This window comes from Spinacia oleracea, chromosome 6, assembly GCF_020520425.1.
Source record: "Spinacia oleracea cultivar Varoflay chromosome 6, BTI_SOV_V1, whole genome shotgun sequence".
NCBI classification, from domain to species: domain Eukaryota; kingdom Viridiplantae; phylum Streptophyta; class Magnoliopsida; order Caryophyllales; family Amaranthaceae; genus Spinacia; species Spinacia oleracea.
In genome coordinates, this window is record NC_079492.1 from 124764045 (window position 1) to 124791530 (window position 27486).

General features: G+C 35.2%; 1 protein-coding gene and 2 pseudogenes across 1 annotated transcript; all 3 read right to left on the reverse strand.

Annotated features, from left to right (window-relative positions):
- Positions 1–1826: 1826 nt before the first annotated feature.
- LOC110796014 (stemmadenine O-acetyltransferase-like) lies at positions 1827–8402 on the reverse strand (annotated as a pseudogene).
- Positions 8403–11820: 3418 nt separating this feature from the next.
- On the reverse strand, positions 11821–13995 carry LOC110796020 (2-methylpropanoate--CoA ligase CCL4-like; annotated as a pseudogene).
- An 11185-nt stretch (positions 13996–25180) lies between these two features.
- On the reverse strand, positions 25181–26692 carry LOC110796027 (uncharacterized). The gene has a single exon (XM_022001056.2). It carries the CDS (start codon positions 26690–26692, stop codon positions 25181–25183), a length of 1512 nt encoding a protein of 503 aa, XP_021856748.2.
- Between the last annotated feature and the right edge of the window lie 794 nt (positions 26693–27486).

Below are 27486 nucleotides of genomic sequence, written 5' to 3' on the forward strand. Positions count from 1 at the left end.
AATATTTTTACTAGGATTTTTTGTCATTTAACACCTTACAAAAACTGGTTTTTGTAATTTAACACCTTACTTATTTTTTATTGTTTTTAAACACCTTAAAAAACAAAAACATTTAGAAATCAACACCACTTGACAATTTTTGTTAGAAAAAAACATTAGTTTTTAATTATGCTAAAGTTCCCAAGGCATGATATGGTGGTAAACAACTCCTACCATCAAATTATGCTTTGAAGTTATAGCATGATTAAAAATCAACTTATTTTCTTATGGAAATCGCTAAGCGGTGTTGATTTATAAATTTTTAGATTTTTAAGGTGTTTAAATATAATAAAAAATAAGTAAGGTGTTTAATTGCAAAAACTAATTTTTGTGAGGTATTAAATGACAAAAAATTCTTTTTACTATGAATGCAATATTTTTACTATGAAAATATATAAATAAGGTAGTCGATATAAAAAGGGAAAAAATTAGAATATTAAGATTTTTTTACTTTTTTTGAAACACCTATACTATGTTATAAGTTAAATATTTTAGTTTCCAATTTAAATCATGACACATAAGCATGTCATGTCATCATTGTGACATGCCTTAAAGGTTGCATGTTGCAACCTTTATCATTTTTGCTCCATAATTACTCCCTCTGTCCCTTTTTATTTTTTACGTAATTTATTTTGGTTGTCCCATATCTTAATCTTTACATCAAATCTCTCACGATTCTCTAATGTCAGTGGATAAAATGAAAACATTATAAATAAACATAATTTGCATTGTTTAAATACAAAAAGAAAAAGTATCAATCCACATTAAAATAGTTAAATCGCGTGTATAATGCCAAACTTAATTAAATAAAAAGGGACGGAAAGATCGAGTAATACACTAGGACCTGTGATTAAGCAATGACTTGGAAACAAATTGTATTAAAAGTTTAAAGTACAAGTTTAAGTCTGGATGTTACTACCTCCCTTTCGGAAAGATCTTTACAGTTACTATTTGCACATATATTAAGACAAAATTAGGTGTGTTGGTTGAACATAATAAAATATGGATGAAGTAAGAGAAATGTGTAAAAAGGTGGATGCGTGTAAGAAAAAATGAATAAAGTAAAAGAAAGTGAGTAGAAATTGGTAAATATTGTGGGATAAGAAGGGTAAAATAGTAAATTTTCATGTCCAAAAATTGAATAAAGCAAATTGTAAAGAACATTATGAAACGGAATAAACCGGAAAGCGTAAAAACCTTTTTAAAACGGGATAATAAATACTAGTTGTACGTAGTAGATATTAATTAATTATTAGTTCCCAAAATATGGTTTATACACCCGGGTGCACAATGTTCACTGTACACCCTATTTTACAAAGAACATATTGTTCATACCCAAAGAACATATTGTTCATATCCAAAGAACATGTAGCCAATGAACATATAGTTCAAATTCATAGAGCATATAGTTTAAATATTTCACTAGCACATGTACATTGAAATCGTTCTCAATATTCATTAGATTTTCAATAAATGTTTAACAGGGTGCACAATGAGCACTGTGCACCCGGGTGTATAATCCCAATTGCGATTAATTCTTACATATATGTTACGTGAAGCTTCCTGCTAACAATAATAACAGCAGGTACCTTAGTTTGAAAAGTAATGGAATTGTATGACTTTGGAGCTCGGTCATATCCGGCCTTACCGCTCAAGTTGATGCCTAGTATAAGCTACAATAATTTTTTATTGACATTTTAAATAATAATTAACTTCAACAAGCAATTACGTACGCAGTTATAATTATTAAATACATGAAATCAAGTAGACTTACGTACATGTCATAATTAAAATGAGCATGATTATATTATGGAAATGGATCTTTCATCTAGAGCTTGCTACGTACTAACATGAGGTGCCTTAGACACTAACGAAGTAAATTCTAAATCAGTTTCGAGTTTGGCCATATCCTCGACGGTCAAATTGATATAAGCTATAATGTCCTTGGTTGATGGAGAAGCAGGAATCAAAATGATCAAATTGGTGAACATAAGTGTTGCGGATGTAACCCAAACTGGCTTCCCCCATCCAAAATCAGCCTCATACACCGGCAAACTGCTTATATTGCTAAACCCATGTGCGATTATCTCTCCTTTGCTCTCCCTTTCAAAATGTTCTATCATATATCTCAAGTCCTCTTTACCATCTTGCATCTTTCTTATGAACAACTCATCATCACCTATTATTTTTCTAACAGACTCCTTCATTTCAATTCCCACAACAATAACGACGACTCATTAGTATCATTGTGTGGACTCATCTTTGATATGGCATTGACAACCATGTTACCAAAATAATAAGAATCCTTATCAGGTGGACTAACTCGAGGACGAATATTAACCGCTTGAGACACTTCATGTGGAATACTCTTATGAGTATGACATGATGCCTTGATCCTACTCCAAATAAATGCCGATAAAACCATGCACCGGGAAGGGAGACATTCCTCACCAATTTTATAATTAGTACCTTTGATAAACATTTTCGACCTTAGGAATTCTAACTTATCATTGCTAAACATGAACCACTTTGTCACCGGCCTATCCTTAATAACATCACTATTATTATTATTTGTAGAAAATAGTGTCACATGGTAATGGTATGTGTACTATGTGAGCTGTATGGTTGTGTATGGCAGCCTTCTATTGGTTGTCTTGTAGTATGTGCTGTCCTTTTTGTATTGGTTTGCTTTCCTAGGTTAGAATCTTCCTAGGGAATGTAGTTAGCCATATATATATATGGGATGTATGAGGAGCGCAGCCGCGAGAGAATGAGCAGCACAAATTTTGTGCCTTGCTAAACAAGAAATGAAAACAACAATCTTGCTGAAACATCTTTGATCTTATTTTCTTCATGGTATCAGAGCAGGAAACGCTCTAAACTCAAACAAAATTGTATTTTCTTTTGAAAGTTTCAATCTTTAAGGAAGCAAGATGCCAGATGATGGAGATAGTAGTGAAAATCAAAATGGGAATGCATATGCAGATCCTTATTATTTAGCCAACTCAGACCATAGCAGTTCTAACCAGCAGCTTGGAATCATCATTTTTAATGGTGAAAATTATCTCAACTGGACCAGGAGCATTAGGATGGCACTTGGCTCAAGGAACAAGCTTGGATATATTGATGGAAAGATCAAGAAGCCAAATCAGGGGCATGCAGATTTTGGTAAATGGTACAGAAATGATAATGCTGTGAGAGGATGGATTTTGGCTTCAATGACAACAAACCTTGCAGAGAGTCTCATATACCTTGAAACTTCCAAGGATTTGTGGGACGAAGTCAAGGAAAGGTATGGTCAAACAAATGCCCCCCTCTTGTATCAGCTGAAGAAAGAGTTGAGTGATTTGAAGCAAGAAAATCAGGCTGTTGGGAATTTTTACTGCAAGCTGAAGAATTTATGGGATCATATATCTTCTATTGAAGGTATGCCTGAGTGCACATGTGGAGCAATGAGTAAATTCACTTGTAACATGATGAAAAAATTGGCAGATGCAGAATCTCTGAACAAACTGATACAGTTTCTAATGGCTCTCAATGAGGGTTTTGAGAACATCAGGGGAAGCATTCTTGCTATGGAACCTTTGCCTCCTGTGAATAGGGCTTTCCACCTTGTTCAGCAGCAAGAGAAACAAAAGGAAATCACTGGTAACATGAGTAGCAACAATGAGATGAGTGCAATGAGTGTGAAGAAGCAATATGTGAACACCTGGCAGAAAAGAGAATCAAAAGAAGCCAAAATGAAGAAAAAGTGTGATCACTGCACAATGAAAGGGCATACTAAAGAAGAATGCTTCCAGCTTGTGGGTTATCCAGACTGGTTTAAGAACCCTGGGAAGGGAAAGATAACACACAAGACATCAGCAAATGTGAACAAGCAAGGGAATGACTTTGCAGGTGACACACCACTTGAGAAAAGCAATGAGCATGGTGAAACAAGTGGAGCAAAGTCAGATCCAAACCTTATCTCTACTCTGGTGCAGGAAGTGATGAAGGCACTCAGTGAGAAACAACATTTAGCAAACTTTGCAGGTAATCTCCTTGCTTCAAATGTAGGACATTATTTTCAAGTTTTTGATCCAGGAACTTGGATAATAGATTCAGGTGCTTCTGATCATATGGTGGGAAATAGAGATTTACTTGTTGAAATCAAACCCCTTAGATTTCATGTGAAAGTGGGACTTCCTGATGGTCAAATCAAAACTGTAAAAGAAATGGGTTCAGTAAGTTTGAGCCGCAAAATGATGCTGAAAAATGTGTTATTTTTGCCTGATTTCAAACATAACTTGATGTCAGTAAGCAAACTGATAGAAGATGATCTTTGCTTGGTGATTTTTGACAAAAATGGGTGTGTAATACAGGACCCTATCAGTAAAGATGTAATTGCTGAAGGAAGAGGTGAAGAAGGTCTCTATAAGCTGGATTTTGGAAAAGCAGAAGAGAAGAATAGCAATATTAGCAGTATTAGTGGTAGCAATAATGCAGTTAGGAATATGAAACAGAACTTGAGTGTGTTACATGCTAGGTTGGGTCATGTTTCTTTGTCAAAGATGAAGCATTTGAGTATTTGTCATTGTAAGAACCTAAATGAGTATTTTTGTGACACTTGTTGTGTGGCAAAACACCACAAATTGCCTTTTAAGCCAAGCAGTTCAATTGCTAATAGTATTTTTGAGCTAATTCATGTTGATTTGTGGGGGCCTTATAAGGTCAAAAACATCACAGGTGCTAGATATTTTCTAACCATAGTAGATGATTTTAGTAGAGCCACATGGACTCAACTATTATCTAACAAGGAACAGGTAAGAAGCATTCTTTGCAACTTCTTCTGTTCTGTTGAAACTCAATATGATACCAAGGTGAAAACACTGAGAAGTGATAATGGTACTGAAATTCTTCAGTCAGAATGTGGAAAGATGCTTGCAGAAAAGGGGATTTTGCATCAGAGAAGCATAGCAGGAGTTCCTCAACAGAATGGTAGAGTGGAGAGGAAACACAGATTCCTCTTAGAGACTGCAAGAGCAATTAGACTTCATGCAGGTCTACCCAAGTACTTCTGGGGAGAATGTATTCTCTCAGCAACCTATTTGATAAACCTTTTACCTAGTTCAGTTCTTGGATGGAAAACTCCTTTTGAAAGATTAAACAAGAGAAAGCCAGAATATGAACATCTTAGAATAATTGGGTATTTGTGTTATGGCTCCCCCACATTGAGGAAAACTGACAAGTTTGAGGAAAAGGGAATCAGATCAGTGTTACTAGGGTACCCCTATGGTCAGAAAGGATACAAGTTGTTTGACTTGCAGAAAAGAAAAATGTACATGTGTAGAGATGTGGTGTTCAAAGAAGACATCTTTCCTTTCCTCAATCCAAAACAGCCTGTGTTACAAACCTCACAACAACATGGAATTTTCCCTCTCTTGGTGTCTGATGAAATAGAAGAAAATGATTTTTTTGATGATGGAAGCAATGGTGAAAGCATAGGGAATTTTGATTCTCTTAACCTGAATGGAACAGGACAAACTCCAATTGAAAGCTCTCCTCAAGTTTCTGAAACTGGTGAGAATTCACCAACTTTAGAAGTAAGTTCAGAAGAGAACACTCAAGTCATCATCCCAACAGAACAACCTCTTGAAACTAGAAGATCAGAAAGACCAAGAACTGTTCCAAACAAGTACAAAGATTTTGTGTACAAGATTCCTGGTGTTGAAACCCAATCAGACCAGTCCACTTCATTCACAGTCCAAACAATGAAAGAAATGAAGAATCACTCTGCTGATTTCATGGCTTGCATAGGGAAAGTGATGGGCATAAAAGAACCAGAAAGATATGAGCAAGCTCAAGGTGATCCAGGATGGGAAGCTGCAATGGAAGAGGAATTCCAAGCAATGGAGAAGAATGGAACTTGGAAGATGGTAACCCTTCCAGAAGGAAAGAAAGCCATTGATTCCAAGTGGGTGTACAAAGTGAAATGTGACAGGGATAGGAAAATAGTAAGACTCAAGGCAAGAATAGTAGCAAGGGGTGACAAGCAGATAAAAGGGAAAGATTACAAAGATACTTTCTCTCCTACAGCTAAATTTAGCACTGTAAGGATCTTGATAGCTCTTGCAACTATCAAGGATTGGAAGCTGCAACATCTGGATGTGAACAATGCTTTTCTGCATGGTTACATTGAGGAAGAAATTTATATGAAGCCCCCTAAGGGATACAAGAAAGGGAAAACAGGAGAAGTTTGTAGACTAATAAGAAGCATTTATGGTCTAAAACAAGCATCTAGGGCTTGGAACTCAGCCTTGAAGAATTTCCTAATGAAGTTAGGATACAAGCAGTCAAAGAAAGATTATTCTCTTTTCATAAAAGAAGAGAATGGAAAACAAGCAATCATTCTAGCATATGTAGATGATTTGCTTATCACTGGAAATGATTTGGAAGCAATAGATCAATTGAAGAAAAGCTTAGATGATGAATTCACTATTAAAGACTTAGGGGAACTGAGTTTCTTTCTTGGAATTGAAATTGACAGGAATGATCAAGGAACTTTTTTGAATCAAAGGAAGTACATCATTGACATTTTGAAGGATAGTAGTGTGGAGAATTGCAAAGTAGCAAAGTTTCCTTTTCCCAAGGGAATGAAATTGTCTATTGACAGTGGAGAAGTCTTGGCTAACCCAGAGACTTACAGAAGAATAATTGGGAGGTTGTTGTACTTAAATATCACCAGACCTGACATTTCCTTTTCAGTTCAACAGCTCTCTCAATTTATGCAATGTCCTAGAAAACCTCATCTCCAAGCTGCTTTACATGTTGTACGATACCTTAAGGGTACAGTTCATTGGGGACTGTTCTATCCAAAAAAGTCAGAATTGGTTGTGAAAGGATACTCAGATGCAGACTGGGGTAGTTGTGCTTTCAGTGCAAGATCACTCACTGGCTACTGCATTTTCCTTGGAAAATGCCTCATCTCTTGGAAAACAAAGAAGCAGAAAACAGTATCCAAGTCTTCCACTGAGGCAGAGTATAGAAGTATGTCTCACACTACAAGTGAACTAGTGTGGGTTGATGACATTTTAAAATCTGTCAACATGACAGTCCCAAAACCGATCATCCTTCATTGTGACAACAAGTCAGCTGAGCATTTGGCTCAAAATCCCATCTTTCATGAGAGGACAAAACACCTCAACATTGACTGTCACTATGTGAGAGATCATGTGCAAGAAGGTTTTCTAGACACAGCACATGTTGAATCAAGCTTGCAACTTGCAGACATAATGACTAAGTCGCTCACTCAGCAGCAACACAATTTTCTCTCTTCCAAGTTGGGTCTTGTTTCTGATCCCCAGCTCCAACTTGAGGAGGGGGTGTAGAAAATAGTGTCACATGGTAATGGTATGTGTACTATGTGAGCTGTATGGTTGTGTATGGCAGCCTTCTATTGGTTGTCTTGTAGTATGTGCTGTCCTTTTTGTATTGGTTTGCTTTCCTAGGTTAGAATCTTCCTAGGCAATGTAGTTAGCCATATATATATATGGGATGTATGAGGAGCGCAGCCGCGAGAGAATGAGCAGCACAAATTTTGTGCCTTGCTAAACAAGAAATGAAAACAGCAATCTTGCTGAAACATCTTTGATCTTATTTTCTTCATTATTGTTATTTTTTTGTGAAGAAGGTGGAAAAGACTTACATATTTCGAAATAAGGGTGACCTAAATTATTGTGTGTTTGTTGGTTGTTACGACTAGCAATGGATGTCCATGTCTTGACAAACATAAAAAACGACAAGGCGTCTGATATAGCATGGTTCATCTTCACTCCAATGGCAAGACCACCACAAGCAAAAACATTAACTTGAATGGCAAGCAACAAGGTTGTATACCCTTCTTGACCGTAAGACGGTAACAACTTATCGAGTTGTGAGACCTCCTTCGTGTAAACGACATCTTCCAATGGCTTGTCCACCTCGGCTTGTGCATAGGGCACACCCTCATCGTTACACACGATGTGGTTAGCATCTTGAACCCGCCCTGCTAATGGATAGAAGACGGATAATGTGTTTGGAAGGGATCTTTGGAGTCGATCCAAGATCTCATTAGTACTAATTTTAGTATTGGAGTAAAAGAAGAAGATAAGGGGCATTAGGACAGGTGCGTTTACATGATCAAACAATGAGGCTTGTAGACATCGAAGGTGGTTAGGAGTTGGACTTGACGGTTTGATAAGTTCTTCAGAGATTAGTTTGATGTTCATTATTGGGTTCAAACCCATCATGGCCAAAGCTAATTTTGTTTTGAAATGGATAAAACTTTATTAGGAAAAAATGGGACTTTTTAATTTCAATATTTTTGTTTTTATGATTAAATTAACATACAATTTCATTACTTTCCAAGGTACCTCTTGTTAATTATTATTGTTGGCAGGAAGCTTCAAGTAATAGGTAATGATTATTTAACATCTATGACTAATATTCAAGACTTAATTGCGGAGTATTGATGACATCTACGACTATTATTCAAGATTAATTAACATCTGCGACTAGTATTGTTGGGATGGAATCATGGAAGTGCATGTGACATGTAAGGATTAATATAATCATGGTCATTTTAATTATGACACGTACGTCTAATTGATTTTATGCATTTAATAAATACTACTACGTGAATTGCTTGTTGAAGTTAATAATTGTTTAAATATCTATTATTATAATGGTTTACTGGGTATCAACTTGAGCTTTAAGCTAGGTCGGATATGGCCGAGCTAGAAAGTCATACAATTCCATAATTCCACTTTCCAAGGTACCTCTTGTTATTATTGTTAGCATAATGTAACACGTAAGGATTAATTAACTTCTACGACTAGTATTCAAGACCTAATTGTGGAGTATTGTTAACATCTACGACTAGTATTCAAGATTTAATTAACAATATCTACGACTAATATTGTTGGCATGAAAGTTCATGTAACATGTAAGGATTAATATAATCATTGTCATTTTAATTAATTATGATATGTGCGTACGACTAATTGATTTCATGTATTTAATAATTACAACTGCATGAATTGCTTGTTGAAGTTAATAATTGTTTAAAATTATAATGGTTTACTAGGTACTCCGTATCAACTTGAGCGGTAAGGTCAGATATGGCCGAGCTAGAAATTAAGTCATAGAATTCCATTATTCCACTTTCCAAGGTACTCCTATAATTATTGTTAGCATCATGTTACATATAAGGATTAATTAACATCTACGACCAATATTCAAGACTTATTGTGGAGTATTGTTAACATCTACGATTAGTAGTCAAGAATAATTATCATCTACGACTAGTATATATTGTTACCGGGAAACTTCTTGTAACATGTAAAGGTTAATATAATCGGGGTCATTTTGATTATGACATGTATGTCGTCTAGTTAATTTCGTGTACTTAGTAATTACAACTGTGTGAATTGGTTGTTGAAGTTAATATATAATTGTTTAATATAATCATTAGAATGGTTTACTAGGTATCAACTTGAGCGATAAGGCTAGATATGGCCGAGCGCGAAATTCATACAATTCTATTATTCCACTTTCCAAGGTACCTCTTATTATTATAGTTAGCATCATGTCACACTCTAAATGTTTAAAAGTTACTCTTATATATATGTAAAAGTTATTTATTTATTAGTGATAAAATTTTATTTCAATAAAAATTATTTCTTCAACATCACTAATAATGTATAAAATTAATTATTTAACCTTTTAAAATGTTTATCTAACAACTGTTTTTTTATCATATAAAAATTAGACAAAACATATTAAAAGTTACAAAAATAAATAAATTAGGGAAGAGTTGCAAAAAATTAGGTAAAAGTTATCATGGTGTACAATAAATTTATTGTAAAACTTGTGCGTGCAAAACCTTTTGATTATAAAATAATCGAAAATGATAAAGGTCGCAACATGCGACCTTTAAGCCGTGTCACAATGATGACATGGCATGCTTATGTATCATGATTTAAATTGGAAACTAAAATATTTAAATTATATAATGTATTATACATGTTAAGAAAAAAGGTAGGAAAATCTTAATATTCTATTTTGTTTCTTTTTTTATATCAACTACCTTATTTACAATTTTTCATAGTAAAAATATCGCATTGATAGTAAAAATATTGTGACGAAGCATAGCCTATGTGGCGCCTATATGTACCAATTAAACTCCGACACGTAAGATTGCGACAACTAAATGTTGTCGCAACTTGCGACCTTTATCATCACCCTAAAATAATTTCGTTCTTATCCTTCTCGTTCTTCCACCTCCTTTCTCAGTAACTTGAGTGCATATCTTTCACTCAAACCAATTTTTTCCAACCACAATCGATCCAAATTCACCCTTCTCGTTCACTTACATATTACCTATATAAACTATTTTTTAACGAAATAAAAGTTACAACAAGTAGCTAGGTGATTTGGGCTAAGTGCCAACAATATTTATGGAATTAATGTTGTTGGCTATATTAGCGTGAAATCACGAAAATTCTACAATAAATGACGTGTACCGCTATTTACCACTAATTAAATAAATGTTGTGCACCGCTACGTACTACATCAACTTATTAATTTAACTATATTAAAAAATAATAATATAGGTTTGATACTAATTTAAAAAATTAAAAAAAAAACCTAATTTACACTTCTTCTATCTCACGCATTACTTACTCCTCTTTTTCCTTGATATTTTTTTCTTTCATTGTTGTGATTGTTGTTGTTTGTCTCGCCCTTCTCGCCTCTCAGTCATTATCATCCTCAATTCCTCACACCTTTAATTTGTAAGTCTCTGGCAATTAACAGACCTCATTGAAGATGATATAATAAATAATAAAATTAATTTCACAACTAAGACTAAATTTGCAGGTCACATTGCATAGAACAGAGTTCAATCACTCGATAATTTGCTGAAGAGATATGAAGCAATTAACTATTCATTTCTTTTTCTGCCGAAGAGAAGAAAAAGAAGTGAAAAAAAATTCAATTGGACCAGAATATATATGAAGGTTCGGGGAGTTGAAGCAGAGAGACGAAGACATTTAAACTGGTCGCAACTTTCTGCGGGTATGAGTGGTGGTGTTAATGGTGTAGCAGACATGAATTTTTAAATAGAGAGAAAGAGGCAGAATGGAAGAGAAGGCTGGGGAGTTGAAGGAGATAATCACATAGGTGCTTTTTTTTTTTTTTTTTTTTTTTTAGAGAGAAAGGAGGTTTATTTAATAATTAATCTTTATTATTAATTAATGATTATTTAGTAATACATAGCAGTACATATCGCTTTCGGTACATAACGGTACATGACGTTCGCTGTAGACTCATTCGTGAAATCAAGGGGTGGTCGATTTGGGTCTACAAATGAGGTTTCTCGATGGGGAAATTACCTGACCCAAGTCAAGGCCAAGCCCATTTTATCACAGCAAAATGTCAACATTGTATAATTATCAAAGTGTCAAGACCAAGTTGACATGAGCCTTAAGTTACCATTGCACCAACTCGTAGTTGGTAATTAGATTTTGGAGGCTTTGACTTCTGTTACTGCATAAATCGATTCTGTCTTTAGTTGCAAGTAAAGACAAGACGACTAGGCATTTGTTATCTCTAGCTCTATTTTATCTCTACTTTGAATTTTGAAATAGATGACCTCTGGAGTTATGACTCTTTGATGTCTCTCTGAATAATCAATGATACCTATAATACTCCTCTTAATCATGCATCAACATAATTTGATTATTGCCTATAATACTCCCCTTAATCATCAACATAATCCAACATTATACTACTTATACAATTGAACAATTTAGAACACAATAATCAATATAATCTAACAATTTTCACTTGAGTATCGTTTGCTAGTGATACAAAATGAAAAACAATAGTACATTATGTTTGATGTCAATAGTTTAGTTTATAAATTATACAATTTCAAATATATAGTTAATTTAGTTTTGAGCATTACACAAGTAAAATGACCAAGGATGGAAAGATAATACGTCCGATATACTTGTCCCTCCTTAATAATCAAATTTACAGACGACTTGGTTGTGTTGGATTGATGACCATTTTCCTTAGCACAAATTTCTGAATCTTTCCTGTTGAAGTCTTAGGGAGTTCATCCATATAAACAACCCGTTTAGGTAGCATATAACGAGGTAATCTTGACCTACAATACTCAATAATCTCCCTCTCAGTCGGAAGCCTCTCCCCAATATTTGTTTTAAAGGACACAAATGCACAAGGTGTCTCTCCCCAAATCTCATGAGGTTGAGCCACTACTGCTGCTTCATTCACCCCTGGAAAACTATATAGCACTGACTCAACCTCAATGCTACTAATATTCTCACCTCCACTTATAATTATATCTTTCAATCGATCTTTGATCTTTGATCTTTGATCTTTGATCTCAACATATCCATCCGGGTGCATTATACCAAGATCACCAGTCCTAAACCAACCATCATTGTCACCCATACATTTTGATGTACCTTGAGGGTTTTTTAAGTATCCAAGCATCACAGAACTCCCTCTCATAACAATCTCCCCAATTGTTTTTCCATCGCGATTTACTGATTTGTTCGTGGTTGTATCAACTACGTCTAAAGAGGTTATCCCAATTAGGGTGCGAATTGAACTCCTTGGCGAGCTCTCAATTTAGCTCTCTCATTGGAAGAAAGTTCATTCCATTTAGTCTTCCAAACACAAGAAACGTTTACACCACCGGTCTCAGTCAATCCATAACCATGGCTAACAACAAATCCAAGTGTTTCAGCTTCGTGGATTACTGACGCCGGTGGAGTGGACCCGGCTGTGAGGACGTGGACTGTCCTTGTCAGCATTTGAGCAGCGCCTTTGGCTTTGGCTTTGGCTTTGGATTGATTAATAAGCATGTTAAGCACCACAGGGGCAGCGCACATGTGAGTCACTTGATGGCGTGTTATAAGATAGAAAACTTTAGCAGCGTCGAATTGTCCGACGCAAATATTAGTAGCCCCTAAAGCCGCCATAGCCCAAGTGAAGGACCATCCATTTACATGAAACATTGGTAAGGTCCATAAATATATGGGTTGTTTTGGTACAGACCAGTCTATGAGCGCGTCAAGGGATGAGAGATAGGACCCTCGATGAGAATGGACTACGCCCTTAGGTGATGATGTTGTCCCTGATGTATAGTTGAGCACAATTGGATCCCACTCACTCACCGGTTCGACCCATTTGAACATTGGATCTCCTCTCTCAATTAAGTCCTCATAAGTGCCACAACATTCTCTTGGGGTTGGTGAAGTATTATCTTCATCCGAAATGAGTACAACAAGAGGACGGGGGTGATATGATTAGTTGGAAGAAGGGAGATTGCTTCAAGTACAAGAGAGCATAGTTGATGATAAACAAACACGACTTTTGATTCTCCGTGATGGAGGAGAACCGAGATAGTGGTAGGATTCAGTCGAGTGTTGATATTGTTGAGAATGGCTCCCGCCATGGGAACTGCAAAGTGCAACTCATAGGCAGCAGGGACATTAGGGGACACCACCGACACGACGTGGTGCCTCCCAATTCCGAGGGCGGAGATAGTGGAGGCGGCTTTGAGACATCGGTGGTTAGTTTGAGACCAAGTGTAGGTGGTGTTGTTATATATGATGGAGGGGGAGTCATTGTAGACAAGAGCTGCCCTCTCCAAGAACGTAAGAGGTGTAAGAGGGTTTGAGTTTGTTATTGAAGGTTTCAACTTCTCCATTATACGTACGTATAATTCAGTTGTTATGAGACAAAAGACACATGGGTTGCCTTCTACTTAAGGCTTTTAATAATTGTTATCCCGATTTCTTTGGGATCGATGGAATATATTGTAAAAATGTTGTGCCGTCTTCTTTGCCAAAATTAAGGATCTGTGGAATATATTTATCCAACTTGATAATTTTTTTTTTTTTGAGGAACAACCCACTTGGTATTAAAAAGCTTTTTAAAAAATTTCTCCTCACGTTTAGTTTATTGCCATTTTGCTTTGGTTATTCCTTATTTAGTAATGTTTTTTCAAGTAATACCTACTCTTCCTTCCCATAATGCATGAATTTTCCAATTCTTTTCATGGTGTTCTAAAATGATCTTTTTATTTCAATGTTTCTTTCTAAAATACTCTTATAAATACTTTTTTAATAATAAATTTATCCTAAACTTTTATAAAAAAATATGACCACGTACATAGAATAAAATAAGAATAAAATATACACGGAAAAAGTGTTTTTCTTTATGTTTAATTCAAGGATGACTTGAATACAACAAAAAATTAATTATTTTATGTTCTCCCAAAATTAAATTGTGTACTTTCCTATAAAAATACAAATGCAAATCATACAATGTTTTAAGTTTCTTAATTACCATGAAAAACATCGACCAGCTAGGAAGCGTTATAAGATGGAGGGAGTACTTTTAATTTCCGGTTGTTAGGCCCTATTTTCTTCCCCTTAATTTGTTGAACACAAAAACTCTTTCAATATCATTGTCGGTTTTTATTTTTAGTTTTATGATTCTGATCTAAAGTCATATGACTTAGATTTAATCATGACCTAAAACACAGTAATACTACCCATATTAAATAATCATGACCTAAAACACAGTAATACTACCCATATTAAACATGTTGATTTTGAATGATAACAAAAAGTTTAAAACTTCTTTTTCTGATTTCATATTTTTGTTTTAGTTTGCTGAAAATTACTCACACTCACACTCACACTCCCGCTCTCCTTTTCTTGTTATGTGCCATCTACCCTAAGTGAAAACGCAAACAAAATTTAAGGGAGAGCGGGAGCAGAAAATATGCACTTTGACATGTTGTGTCGTCCCATAGACATTAGAAAACATTGGGAATCAAAAAGCCTTAACTTCCCATGTTAACAAACAAACACTTTTTTTTAGCTCTGGTACCATGTCAAAGGACCAACTCAACCAAAAACTTAAGCTGATAGTTGAAGTCCCAAGATTAGTTTTATACTCTATCAAAACCAAACAAACACTTTTTAAGGAAGCATTAGTTGTTAATTTTACATTTAAATAATCAGTTGTTTAATTGTTTCAATGAAGTTTTACGTTTTCAATTTTGGAGACTTGTTATAAAGAGAATATGTTGGACTCGTAACAAAATAGAAGGTGTACCTAGTTGTATATAATTCTACATGCAATTGGTATTGAAAATTACAATTTTACTGCTTAAAAGCACATTTTACCTATTTAAAAAAATATTTTAACAATTTAAAAGCACATTAACAATTTAAAATCACATACTTATATATCTTCCATTTTTTTTACTTGCAACACTTTTCTTTTTCATTTGTAAAAATGTGCTTTAAAACTATAAAAAGTGCTTTTAATTTGTAAAACAATTAATTAAAATCATATTAATGTCTAGGGATGGCAATTGGGTGTGGCGGGTACGGGGTTCCCTCACCCGCCCCCGTACCTGCCAAAAAAATTTACACCTGCTACCTACCCGTCACCTACAGTGGGTATATTTTTTACATCTACACCCGCCTATGTGAGTATGTTTCTAAAACCGTAGCCGCTCCACCACCTACGTGTATATCTACCCACCATTTTTACCCGCATGTACCTATTATAAGATATTTTTTTTCCGCATATCTTACTGTAATGTTGTCATATGCTCCCATATCAAGTATTCCTAGCTAGTCATATTTTCTACAATATAACATATTCCAAAATCAAAAAATGCAACATATTTTCAATGTTCTCGTAGTTCTCAAACTAAAAATAAAACAATATTTCAACAATAATTAGTATTACACAAACACGATAAGTACCAAAAATTAATAATTGTCTCCATAAATTACATAAACAATACTCAAATCTCAATCAATACAGACAACATTTGCTCCCGTATTCACTCTTGCATAAATTTATATAATTAGAGTCTAACTTTAGTTTTTAATATACTAGATTAAATCCCGTGCACGCACGGATTTTGATCATTTTTTCACAAAATATTTACCTGAATATCTCCCAAACTGCTGCATAGTTATATCGTTTTTAACATACTCGTTTAAATTTATTCATCTAATATGCATATTTAAAATGCTAATATGACAATTTGACCAAAATACTGAGTGATATATTTTCCATTATTGATATAGTGATTTGACTAAAATATTACCAATTTAGAATAATTATTATAACGTCGTATCTATTATTGTCATAATTTATAAACTAAAATTTGTTTTCATACATAACTAGTTATAAAAAAAGGTAGAGAATAAAAATAAAAATAAAACAAACACACTTTTTTTGGAAAGTGGTTTTCGGCGGAAAAAAATCGCACCAGGAATTAACACGTGTTATTCCTAGTGTCTATTTTAATATCAAAAGGTCTTGCGCGCACAAGGTTTACAATAAATTTATTGTACACCAAGATAACTTTTATGCAGTTTTTCATAACTTTAACCTATTTTCCTGTAACTTTTATATTATAAAATAAAAAAATTGATAGATAAACATTTTAAAGGGTTAAATGATTAATTTATACATTATTAGTGATTTTGAAGAAATAATATTTATTCAAATGAAAAAATTTATCATTAAAAAATAGATAACTTTTACATATATAAATGTAACTTTTAAGCATTTTGAGTCAACTTTTACTCCGGTGTACAATATTTATTGTACACCCATTATAAACAAGAATTTGTGTTTTAATATATAGTAATAGATATGAGTGGAAGAGCTTATAGATGGGAGGCCAAATAAAATTAAAAAGTATGTTCAAAGCAAAGAAGTGAAGAACCGCGAAATAAAATTGCATTGGGGTTAGATCATGAGATGGACTAGCACATTATATTGTGTTATTAGATTACATTAACAATCTCAACTACTCATGTTTTGTGGTTATTATTGCAACATTAGATTCTTATTCACAGCGTTAGGGGTTAGGGGGGGGGGGGGGGGGGGGGGGGGGGGGGGGGGGGGGTTCCATGGCCTAGCTACCCCCACCCCCCGTCCGCACATAGATGCACCCTAAGTTTTTTTTTTTTGATAAACAGATGCACCCTAAGTTCGTCGCAATATATATGGTTATAACCAAGTAATAAAATGATGAAATGTCCATTTGACTCAATCTTATGACCATGGTTGTTAAACTCTCTATTCGGATCTTACGACCCTACGACTCTACGATCCAAAAACACACCACCGATTCCGATATTAGGTAGGATCTTATCTCGATGAAATTTTTGAGCGGTAGTATCTTAATACGATCTATCGATACGATCTAGCATACAATATTTTAAGATAATAAATCATTTTTTTTTATTACTAAATAGTTCGTAATCACATATCATTAGAAATATCATACTTCTATCAATAAATTAGTTATAAAAAGGGAATTTTTTTGGTATTTAATTACCACCTTAAAAATACACCACTTTTGTATTTACTACCTTATGAAAATTGTATTTTAATTTACTACTTTAAAGTACGGAGTATATGTTTTTGTTTGTAATCACTACCACTTTACAGTTTTCTCATTTAAAAAAAATTAAGATATCTCTTTCGTTTCTTAATAAATTAATGTGATACAAAATCCATTCTTCTCATTTATATGTGTAAGGATTCCTTAGAGAATTGTTTTTAAATATTGTTTGTAACAAATTAAATAATATTTGTAAAATTTTAAAATATTTTCGAATTATCAAACGAATTATTTTGAAATGTTAATCCCATTGAAATCCTAATAGAAAAAGGAAAATAATGAACTTTGAATCACTTTAAACGATTAAGAAACGAAAAAGATATCTTAATTTTAAAATGAGAATACTGTAAAGTGGTAGTGATTCCAAAACAAAAACATACTCTAAGGTAGTAAATTAAAATAAAATTTTCATAAGATAGTAAATACAAGATCGAGTGAGGTATTTTTAGGGTAATAAATACCAAAATTTCCTAAAAAAAAGAAGTACGGAGTATCATTTTTACTAAAATGTAAAGAAATTCATTTAATTTTATCAATTAAGACTTGAAGTTGATCATAACTAAAATCTTAATTTCAACAACCTTGCACACATCTTATTAATTTCACTTGAATCTACACAAGTATTAATCTTATGTGAGCAAAAACTGATCTTTATTAAGATTACTTGAATACATGATTTTACATTGCATTTTAATAATATAAACATTATATTTATTATGTATTAGGATTATAATCCTACGATCCGATTCTACTGATCCGATCCTACCCCCTTCACTGATCAAAGGTAGGATCCTGATCATGACAACCTTGCTTATGACACTACAATAAACATAGTAGATACTGAAGGAAATAATGCCCTTGGTCCAAATATGCATATAATATTAAGTCTAATAAATGCGGTTCAGTATTAATTAACAAGTTAATAATTCAGTAAGATCAAGTGAGCTGAATGCCTAGCTAGAGGCCGCTGCAGTTCAAGTGGAATTAATGATATTAATCCACAGCTTACTCTTGACTGAACCCGTAGGGTCACACAAATAGTACGTAAACGGATCAAGTATTTAATGGCATTAAATACTCCATCTATTGATATTCGGAATCGATGGATCTTGGTTTCAGTGGGAGCTAAGATCGTCACAAGCAAGAAATGAATACTCCGGAAACGATGATATTGCCGGAAACGGAAATATGGATCGTATCGGAAATATAAATATTATCCAAGTCGTAGATGTTGCCGGAAACAGAAACATGGTACGTATCGGAAAATATTATTGGAAATGGAATATTGCCGGAATCTGAAATATTGCCGGAAACGGAAATATTGTCGGAATCGGAAATATTATCGGAATCGGAAAATAATTCCGGAAACGGAAATATTAAATATTTGTTCGAAACGGAAATTAATTCCGGAATCGGAAATATTAAATATTGTTCGTATCGGAAATGAATTCCGGAACCGGGAATTTAATCGGAAGCGCATCGTACGAATTAGCATCGGACGAGGCTTGCTAGACGAAGGCCCAGCACGAAGCCAGGCCCGCGCCCAGCAAGCCGAGCGCCCAACATGGAGCTGCCACGCCTCGCCAGGCCCAGCGCAAGGCCAGGCCCAGCAAGGCCTTGGCGCGCGCACGCTAAGCGTGCTGTTGGGCTGCGAGCAGCGACTGCTCGTGTGGGCCGCAAGGCCTGCGCGGGTGGTGCGATGCTCGTGGCCTTACGATGCTCATGTTCGTAACGAATCCTAATCCTATCGGAATTCGTGTATTGATTAAATCCTAATCCTAATAGATTAAATTTATTATTTAGAGTTCAAGTTGGATTCTAATTAATAAATCCAAATCCTAGTAGGATTATGATTCCTTTTCCATACCTCTATAAATAGGAGCCTAGGGTCATAATTTATAGACACAATTGAAGTATTCTAAAGGTAAGATTTTGAAGAAAAATTAGCCATACACTTGCACCTAAATAGTTGAAATTCCTAAGCTACCTTAAGGGCGATTCTAGTTAGTCAAGCTTAAGGCGGATCCGGACGTGCTGTGGACTATCTACGGAGGGACGACACTTGGAGTCCTAAAGACTTGTTCTTGTTCGGATCGGGCGCAGCTAGGGAGGGCACGCAACAAAGTGTATGCATCTAAACTATGCTAAATGATTATGTGTAAATAATATGTTTTCCTGGCTTTATGGTTTTTCCGCATGATTTATGTTTTGTCATATGTATCATAACCTAACAGTGGTATCACGAGCCTCTTATTATTTTCATAATCTAAATTGCATAAACATGGTTAAATATTACAAATTTGCAAGGAATTAAAAGGGGTTATTAATTTTCGTAATTGTTAATTAATTGCAAATTGCGTTTATTTAATAATATGTACACAGTTTTTCGGCAGAATGTTCGTTACTCAACCAAAGCGAGTGATTTTTGTGTCAATTCCGCATGTAAAAGGCATTCTAAAACTTTGACAAAATTAGTAGTTTTTGGCCGAACCCAGAATTCCCAAATTCGAAGCCTAACTATGACTTTTCGGAGGTTTTAGTTTTTCGAACGCAAAAGTTTGTAAATTTAAGATGTTAAATTAAACGGTTTTTTCATGAAATACCCCTGAGGTTTGCAAGAATGCACCAAATACACTCGCGTCTTTTGAATCACATAATATACCCCTATTTTTGCCTAAGTTTGAACCAAATACCCCTAATCCGACCTTCCGTTAGTCCTCCGTTAAGTCATGTTTATAATTCACCACATGCCCCCACTACAAGAAAAGAGGCATTTAGTGACGGAAAAATCGGTCGCTAAATATCAAAATTCAGTCGCAAAACGTCTTTAGCGACGGATTTGTGACTGATTTGTTCCGTCGCTAAAGACCTGGTCGCAAAATTTTAACTGTCTCAGTTTTGCGACCGACAATATTATCAGTCACCATATGGTAACCACTAAATCTGTGTTTATTTGATGACTGATTAGTAGTCATCGCTATTTTGTGACCGGATCTTCTAGTTACTATGTAGCGACCGACACTTTATTAGTGCCTAATTTGTGATTGTTATTTCGTGGCAATGTAGTGACCGTATTACGCGGTCACAAATTAACGACCACCAATTTCGTGGCAATTTAGTGACCGTATCATGTGGTCACAAATTAACAACCAACTATCTCGTGACAGTTTAGTAACTGTATCATATAGTGACAAATTAACAACAAACATTTAAGCAGTCGCTAAATTGGTACTAATAGGTACTGGCTAATTCCGTCGTAGTTTAGTGACTAAGTAATTTTAGTCGCTAAATTGGTACTAAATGTATTAGTTCCTATGTTGCAACCAAAATGTCAGTTGTAAAATTAGCCACTTTCTTAATTTATTGGTGACAAAGCATTTTTAAGATAATAATATTTGCAACATATATTACTTTATATAACCCAATGAGTTCTATTTTTTGTGGTAAAAAATCATTGTATTAAACTCAAAGGAAATAGCGTTTGTACAAGCTAAAACAAACAAACCCCTAGAAAACAACACTTTGAAAGCCATAAAGGTAAGACAACCCTTAGTAAAAGTTAACCATAGTAATTTTGGTAAAAAGTGCCTAAAAGGAGCTCAAACAACCAATTGTAACATAAGGTCTTCAACTGCTACTATGAATTCCCTACTTCCCTGCAGCTTTGGCTTACAATCTCTATTGCATCTTGACTCCTGGCTAACTGAGCACAAATGGAGAAGAACAGAATTTGAGACTTGTAGAGATTTATCTGTAGAACCAACGAAGTACGACACAACAACTGTAGCAGCATCTGCAACAGTACAGACAGCAGCAGTTCATCAGTAACCTAGTAATAACCACCAAGGAAACACCATAGATGAGGGTACATGGTATAATTAATAAGGTATTTCCATATTAAGCTTGAAGCTGGAAATCCTGGAATGATATCAGAACCATGGTCCATGGAAACCAACATTACCTTTGTCTTAAGCCTTTACCTTTGTCCAGCAACCTACTAGCTCTTACTCTACATAAATCCAACACAATCTAAACACCGGGAATATGCTCTAAATCTATCTGACAATCAAAAGGCTGATAAATTTTGCAGTTTTCGCTAACTAACGATAAACTAGTGCAGAAACGGACAGGCTGATCAAAGATTATGGATTAGTATGATTTCAATTTGCATATCATATATATGCTGATCAAAGAGAAATAAAAGGAACATTTCCAGCCAGCTAGAATATAGTTGCAGCACGACATCTTCTTTCATGTCCAAAATTTAGCAAAGAATACACGGCATTTCCCAAATGAGACTAGCAAAATTAAGCACAAGAAAAGTAAGTGAATTAGCTGATTAAATTGTCCTTTATTAGCTCAATACACAAAATGGCTAAAGAAGGAGGAACTTGGGAGTCAATGTTTTGAGAACTCAAGAAGCTTTCGTGATCCATGTGTACATGAATCCCTAATCTCGCTAGCCAGGTTAAGAAATATGAAAAGGCACAGAAAACCAGGAAAGAAATCAATTACCAGCAAATGCAATCTCCGGAAGATCAGGTGGGGGTAACGACAAAGAAACTTTTGCAGCAGCAAATTAACTCCAACTTATTCCTGAATACCTGAAATAAGAAAGTCAGAACGTAGCTGGATGGATGAATATTCTGTCTTAAATATAGGAACAGATGAAACTAAAAAACGTAGCTGAAATTGTTGCACTTACTTTGCTTTGGTCCTTCCATTACCTTTTGAAGAATATGGCAAAAGACATCGAAAAAAAAAAAAGATTTAGACACAAATAACATCCACATAAAATGCTTACAATGAAATCAATTAACTTCAAAAGCTGTACCATAATAAGATTGTAGTACTAAGCTATAGAGTTTAAACAACAGGAAGAGTTCACTTGCGAAGACATTGCAGTCACAACACACTATAATTTCAGTAAATCAGCAGATGTAAGAACACCAATGAAACAGAGCAAAATTCCCCATTACATTGGCAATCCAATGACCAAACTGATGCACAAAAAGAATTATTGACTGCAATATTAAGCCACACCTTTGCTCTCTCCTTCCGAGTAATCAGATGAAGATAAATTGTCTGCTGGTGGTTGTGTGGCACTAGAACTTGAAGTTTCTGCTTTTTCGATGGCTCCTTAGCCTTTCCTCCGTCACGAATCTTCCTTGCTATACTTTGCAAGACTTTAGAAGACTTGCTTCCATCATCCAAACATGCACGGGGAACACCAGTTTTTCTCGAACTGTTGGTAAGTTCAGCTAGGGTTGGATTCACTTCTCTAGTACTCGGCGAAGGTACAATCTTATCGTGGATTTGATCAGTAGCGGATTTCTGAAGCTCGGAAGTTTTTGCACTGCCCTTTTTTTTTCGAACCAAGCAAGTTGTGTCCATTAGATGAAGTATCAATAGATGAATGTTGATCAAGCTCGGACGTTTCGGAACTGAACTCCTCTTCCTCTTCAATATTATCATCCAAGTCTTCATCCTCTTCCTCTTCAATATTATCATCCAAGTCTTCATCCTCTTCACTAACACCTTCCATTTCATCTTCGTTCGTGTGAGCATGGACAAAATCATCCTCATTTAGCTCAGATAATTGCGGTGGGTTCTCATTTCGCTCCTCCTGAAATGCTAATGGGTCCAAAGGAGCATCAACTATTGATCTAGCCTTCATTTGAAACACGGCCCACCATTGATCTCGATCCCTTTTTAAGCTCGGGTATGGTGCAAAATATACTTGTTCTGCTTGATAGGCTAACACAAAAGGGTCATATCTAGGATACTTCTTTGTATGGTTAACCTCGACAAGCTTATATTGCGGATGCACATTTGTACCATTTCCCGAGTCAAACCAGGAACACTTAAACAACATGGCTTTATAAAACTGTGTTGGCCCCACATACATCAACTCAATGACCTCCTCAAGTATTCCATAATAGCTCACCTCCTCCAAACTCTTCACACAAACTCCATAATTCATAGTAGGCTTATCCTTCCCATATTCGTAAGTATGAAAATTATAGCCGTTGACATAATAATGCTTATATTTCTGAACAGCTCTTGATGGACCAATAGCAAGAGTCCTAATTATTCCTTTCTCGTTATCGGAACTCAAAACCTACCAAAATATTAAGTACGTTTCAATTTGTGGAGTTAACTAAAAATAAAAAAAATAAAAAATACCATGATTTATAAGATTATGCTTACATATTGCTTGAACCATCCTTGGAATTTATGCTCAAACTTCCTCCACACATCATTGACACTAACACGTGGATTTGTTTAACCATTTCCTCTTCAAACAACCTGCTTGAAAGAATAATTACTTTGACTTTTAAGGTATTAAGAAGGAATTTCTCTTTCAAGTGAGTTCTTAAGTGAGTTATAATGGTGGTTACCTTTCATAATCTTGTAAGAGCTCACAATTTGAAAGGATGTAGCCATGGGCCGCACGATAGTCAACATCAACCAAAAAGCTTTTAGTTCCCTTTTTAGAGGTGTGTCCTGTATTCCAAGAGAACAACTCAGGAACATTTACATCCACTTGCCCTTCATCACCTTCATATACATTTCGACACATGTCTCTAGCCTTTGTGTCAATGTTTGGCTCAAAATAATGGGTGCAAAAGTTAGATATCTCCTCCGTAAGATATGCATTGCAAATAGAACCTTCCACTCGAGCTTTGTTACCAATTTTTCTTTTTAAATGATGGAGGAACCTGTAGTAATTGTAAACCCAAAACGTATGATTAATAATTTGAAAATTATAATTATAGAGTTTTTTAGAATAGGTGATCGAGTGAGTTATAATTATATTTAAGGACGGGGGGAGGAAAAAGAAGGTACTATGTCCTACTATTTACCTTTCAAATGGATACATCCACCTATACTGGACGGGTCCTCCGACTTTTGTCTCATACGGCAAGTGAACAGGCAAATGTTCCATAACATTGAAGAACGAGGGTGGGAAAATTCTCTCTAGTTTGCAAATGATCTCTGGAATATTTTTCTCCAACATATCCACATCCTCCACTTTCAACAGTGATGAGCTTATATCCCTAAAAAACTGGCTTATTTCAGTAATTGTCTTCCACACATTGACCGGAAGCAACTCTTTCAATGCAACTGGAAGCAACCTCTGCATGAACACGTGGCAATCATGGCTTTTCATGCCAAACAATTTGCCCTCATTTAGATCTACACATCTGCTTAGGTTGGACGCATATCCATCAGGGAATTTCAATTTCTTGATCCACTCACATAAAGCTTTCCTTTTCTCCTTGCTAAGTGTAAAACAAGCTTCATGCATCTTATCTCTCGTTTTACTACTACTAGCACCACTATCATCGTGCAGATGTAGTCGTCGTCGTTTGCAATGTAGAGCCAAATCTTTCCTAGCTTCTTTATTATCCTTGGTTTTTCCCTTAACATTCATAACTGTATGGATTAATTGATTAAAAAAGTTTTTCTCGACATGCATCACATCTAAGTTATGCCGAACCAAAAGCTTTCGCCAATAAGGAAGTTCCCAAAATATGCTTTGCTTCATCCAATTATGTGTTTTATCTCGAGCTAACTCACAATGACCAATTGTTTTTGGCAAGTGTGACACACGCTCCCACAGTTCATCACCACTCAACCTTGGTGGGGTGGGGAGTATTCTGCCTTATTTTTGGTGAAACCACTTTTGTTCTTTCGAAAAACATGATCTTCAGGTAGAAATTGACGATGGCAATCAAACCATGTTTGCTTATGACCATGTTTCAAAGTGAAAGACTTTGTATTCTCCATGCAATAAGGACATGCCAACCTCCCAACAGTACTCCACCCGGATAGCATACCGTAAGCTGGAAAGTCACTCACAGTCCACAATAGAGCTGCCTTCATGTTAAAATTTTGCTTCTTTGACACGTCATAAGTCATAGCTCCAACATTCCACAACTGTTTCAACTCCTCCACTAGAGGTTGTAAGTATACGTCAAGCTTTCCTTTAGGACTCTTTGGGCCTGGGATAATCAAGCTCAAGAATAGAAAAGGTCTTTTCATACACAAACCCGGTGGCAAGTTATAAGGTGTAAGAATAACAGGCCAACATGAGTAACTTTTCCCTGAATTGCCAAACGGGGAAAAACCATCCGTACACAACCCAAGACGAACATTGCGAGGTTCGGCGGCGAACTCTTTATAGGTGTTATCAAAATGCTTCCATGCTTCTCCATCACAAGGGTGAGCCATAATACCCTCTTCTCGTGGATTCTCTACATGCCATCTCATTTCTGTGGCGGTGGCCTTAATAGCATACAACCTTTGTAACCTTGGTGTGACAGGGAAGTATATCAGTTGCTTCTTTGCGACACGCTTCCCTTTAACTCTTTTCTTGTATCGATCTTCGTTGCATACAGGACACTTTTGAAGATGTGATTGGTCCTTCCAGAACAACAAACACCCATTAGGGCATACGTCAATCTTTTGATGCGGAAGTTCAAGACCCTTGAGCAATTTTTTTGTGGCACGAAAAGTCTTTGTCATATTACTTTTGTCGGGACATATGTCTCTCATTAATGATGTGAAACCATCCACAGCTCGATGAGGAATGTTATACTCGCACTTCAAATTTGTAACCCTCGATGCTACCGACATTAAAGATTCTTTGCACCCATCATAGAGAGGCTTCTGAGCATTTAGTAGCATATCAAAAAACTTTTTTGCTTCTGGATGTGGCTCTTCTTCTAAATTCTGGAAGCTCTCTTCATTTAAACCTTCAAATTGAGGGCCAAATGCATCCATTATCATGTCTGTAAAAGGATTCGAATCCAATCCACTAGAGCTTGACTCAACACCTTCTCTCGTGCCCTCAAAGTATTCTTCTCCATGACAACTCCAACAATAATAATTCGGACGAAATCCATGCATGTACAAATGAATCCTAACAGTATCGACATCCTTATATGGCACTAACTTGCATTTGATGCATGGACATTTCACTAGTTTAGATTGTTTGTAATATTCTTGCTCACAAGCATACGTTATAAACTCTTTAACCCCTTCAACAAACGTTTCCCTAAGATAATTATCACTATCAAGTCTGTTGTACATCCAATCACGATCGAGATTCATCTCTAGGTCTACACATAAGTACATAACCATTATATCGTTTAGGTCCACACATAACCAAACAAATATTTGGGATCATAATAAATAATAATGAAAAAAAAGATTCAGGCAAATTAGGGTTTTTAGTCACAAACTTTATTAACATATCCTATCCTATACAATAATAAGAATGTCATTTTTCACCACAATGCTCCAAAATCTTAACCAAGCTTTCTCATTCACTCCCTCCAATTTCACTCAAACCAACCTAACTTACAAAATTCAAATGTACTACTTGCTATTTCTAAGTTGCTTATTTTCACTCATTCCGTTTATTTTTGGACTTTATTTTAAGTGCAGTAATGTACTACTTGCTATTTCTAAGTTGCTTATTTTCTTATCTGCTAAACCATATAATATTTGTGCAATGATCTATTAATATATGGTTTCAAAATGGTTTATTATAACTATTATCGATTAGAAATTGACTATGATCTTTATTTTTATTTGTAGCATTTTATATATCATGTGCTTATGCACGGAAACATTCTAGTATATAATAATAAGAAAGTCGTTAGGCTATGGGAGGCCTCCAAAACCCAAATGTAACAATTCTACACACTCATGCAAAAACAATTCAAAAACAATCTTAATCCCTCCAAAACCGTTTTAAACAACATTAATCTGATAAAAACAAAAACAAAAAACTAATCTACAAACAATTAACCACACAGGGACAACATTAATCTCATGGCAAACCTTTGTTTAATCTCTTAACAGAGTAATTCTTGCATAATTTTTTTTTAATGGTATATCTAAATTTGTAGTGATTTAGGCATAACGATAGT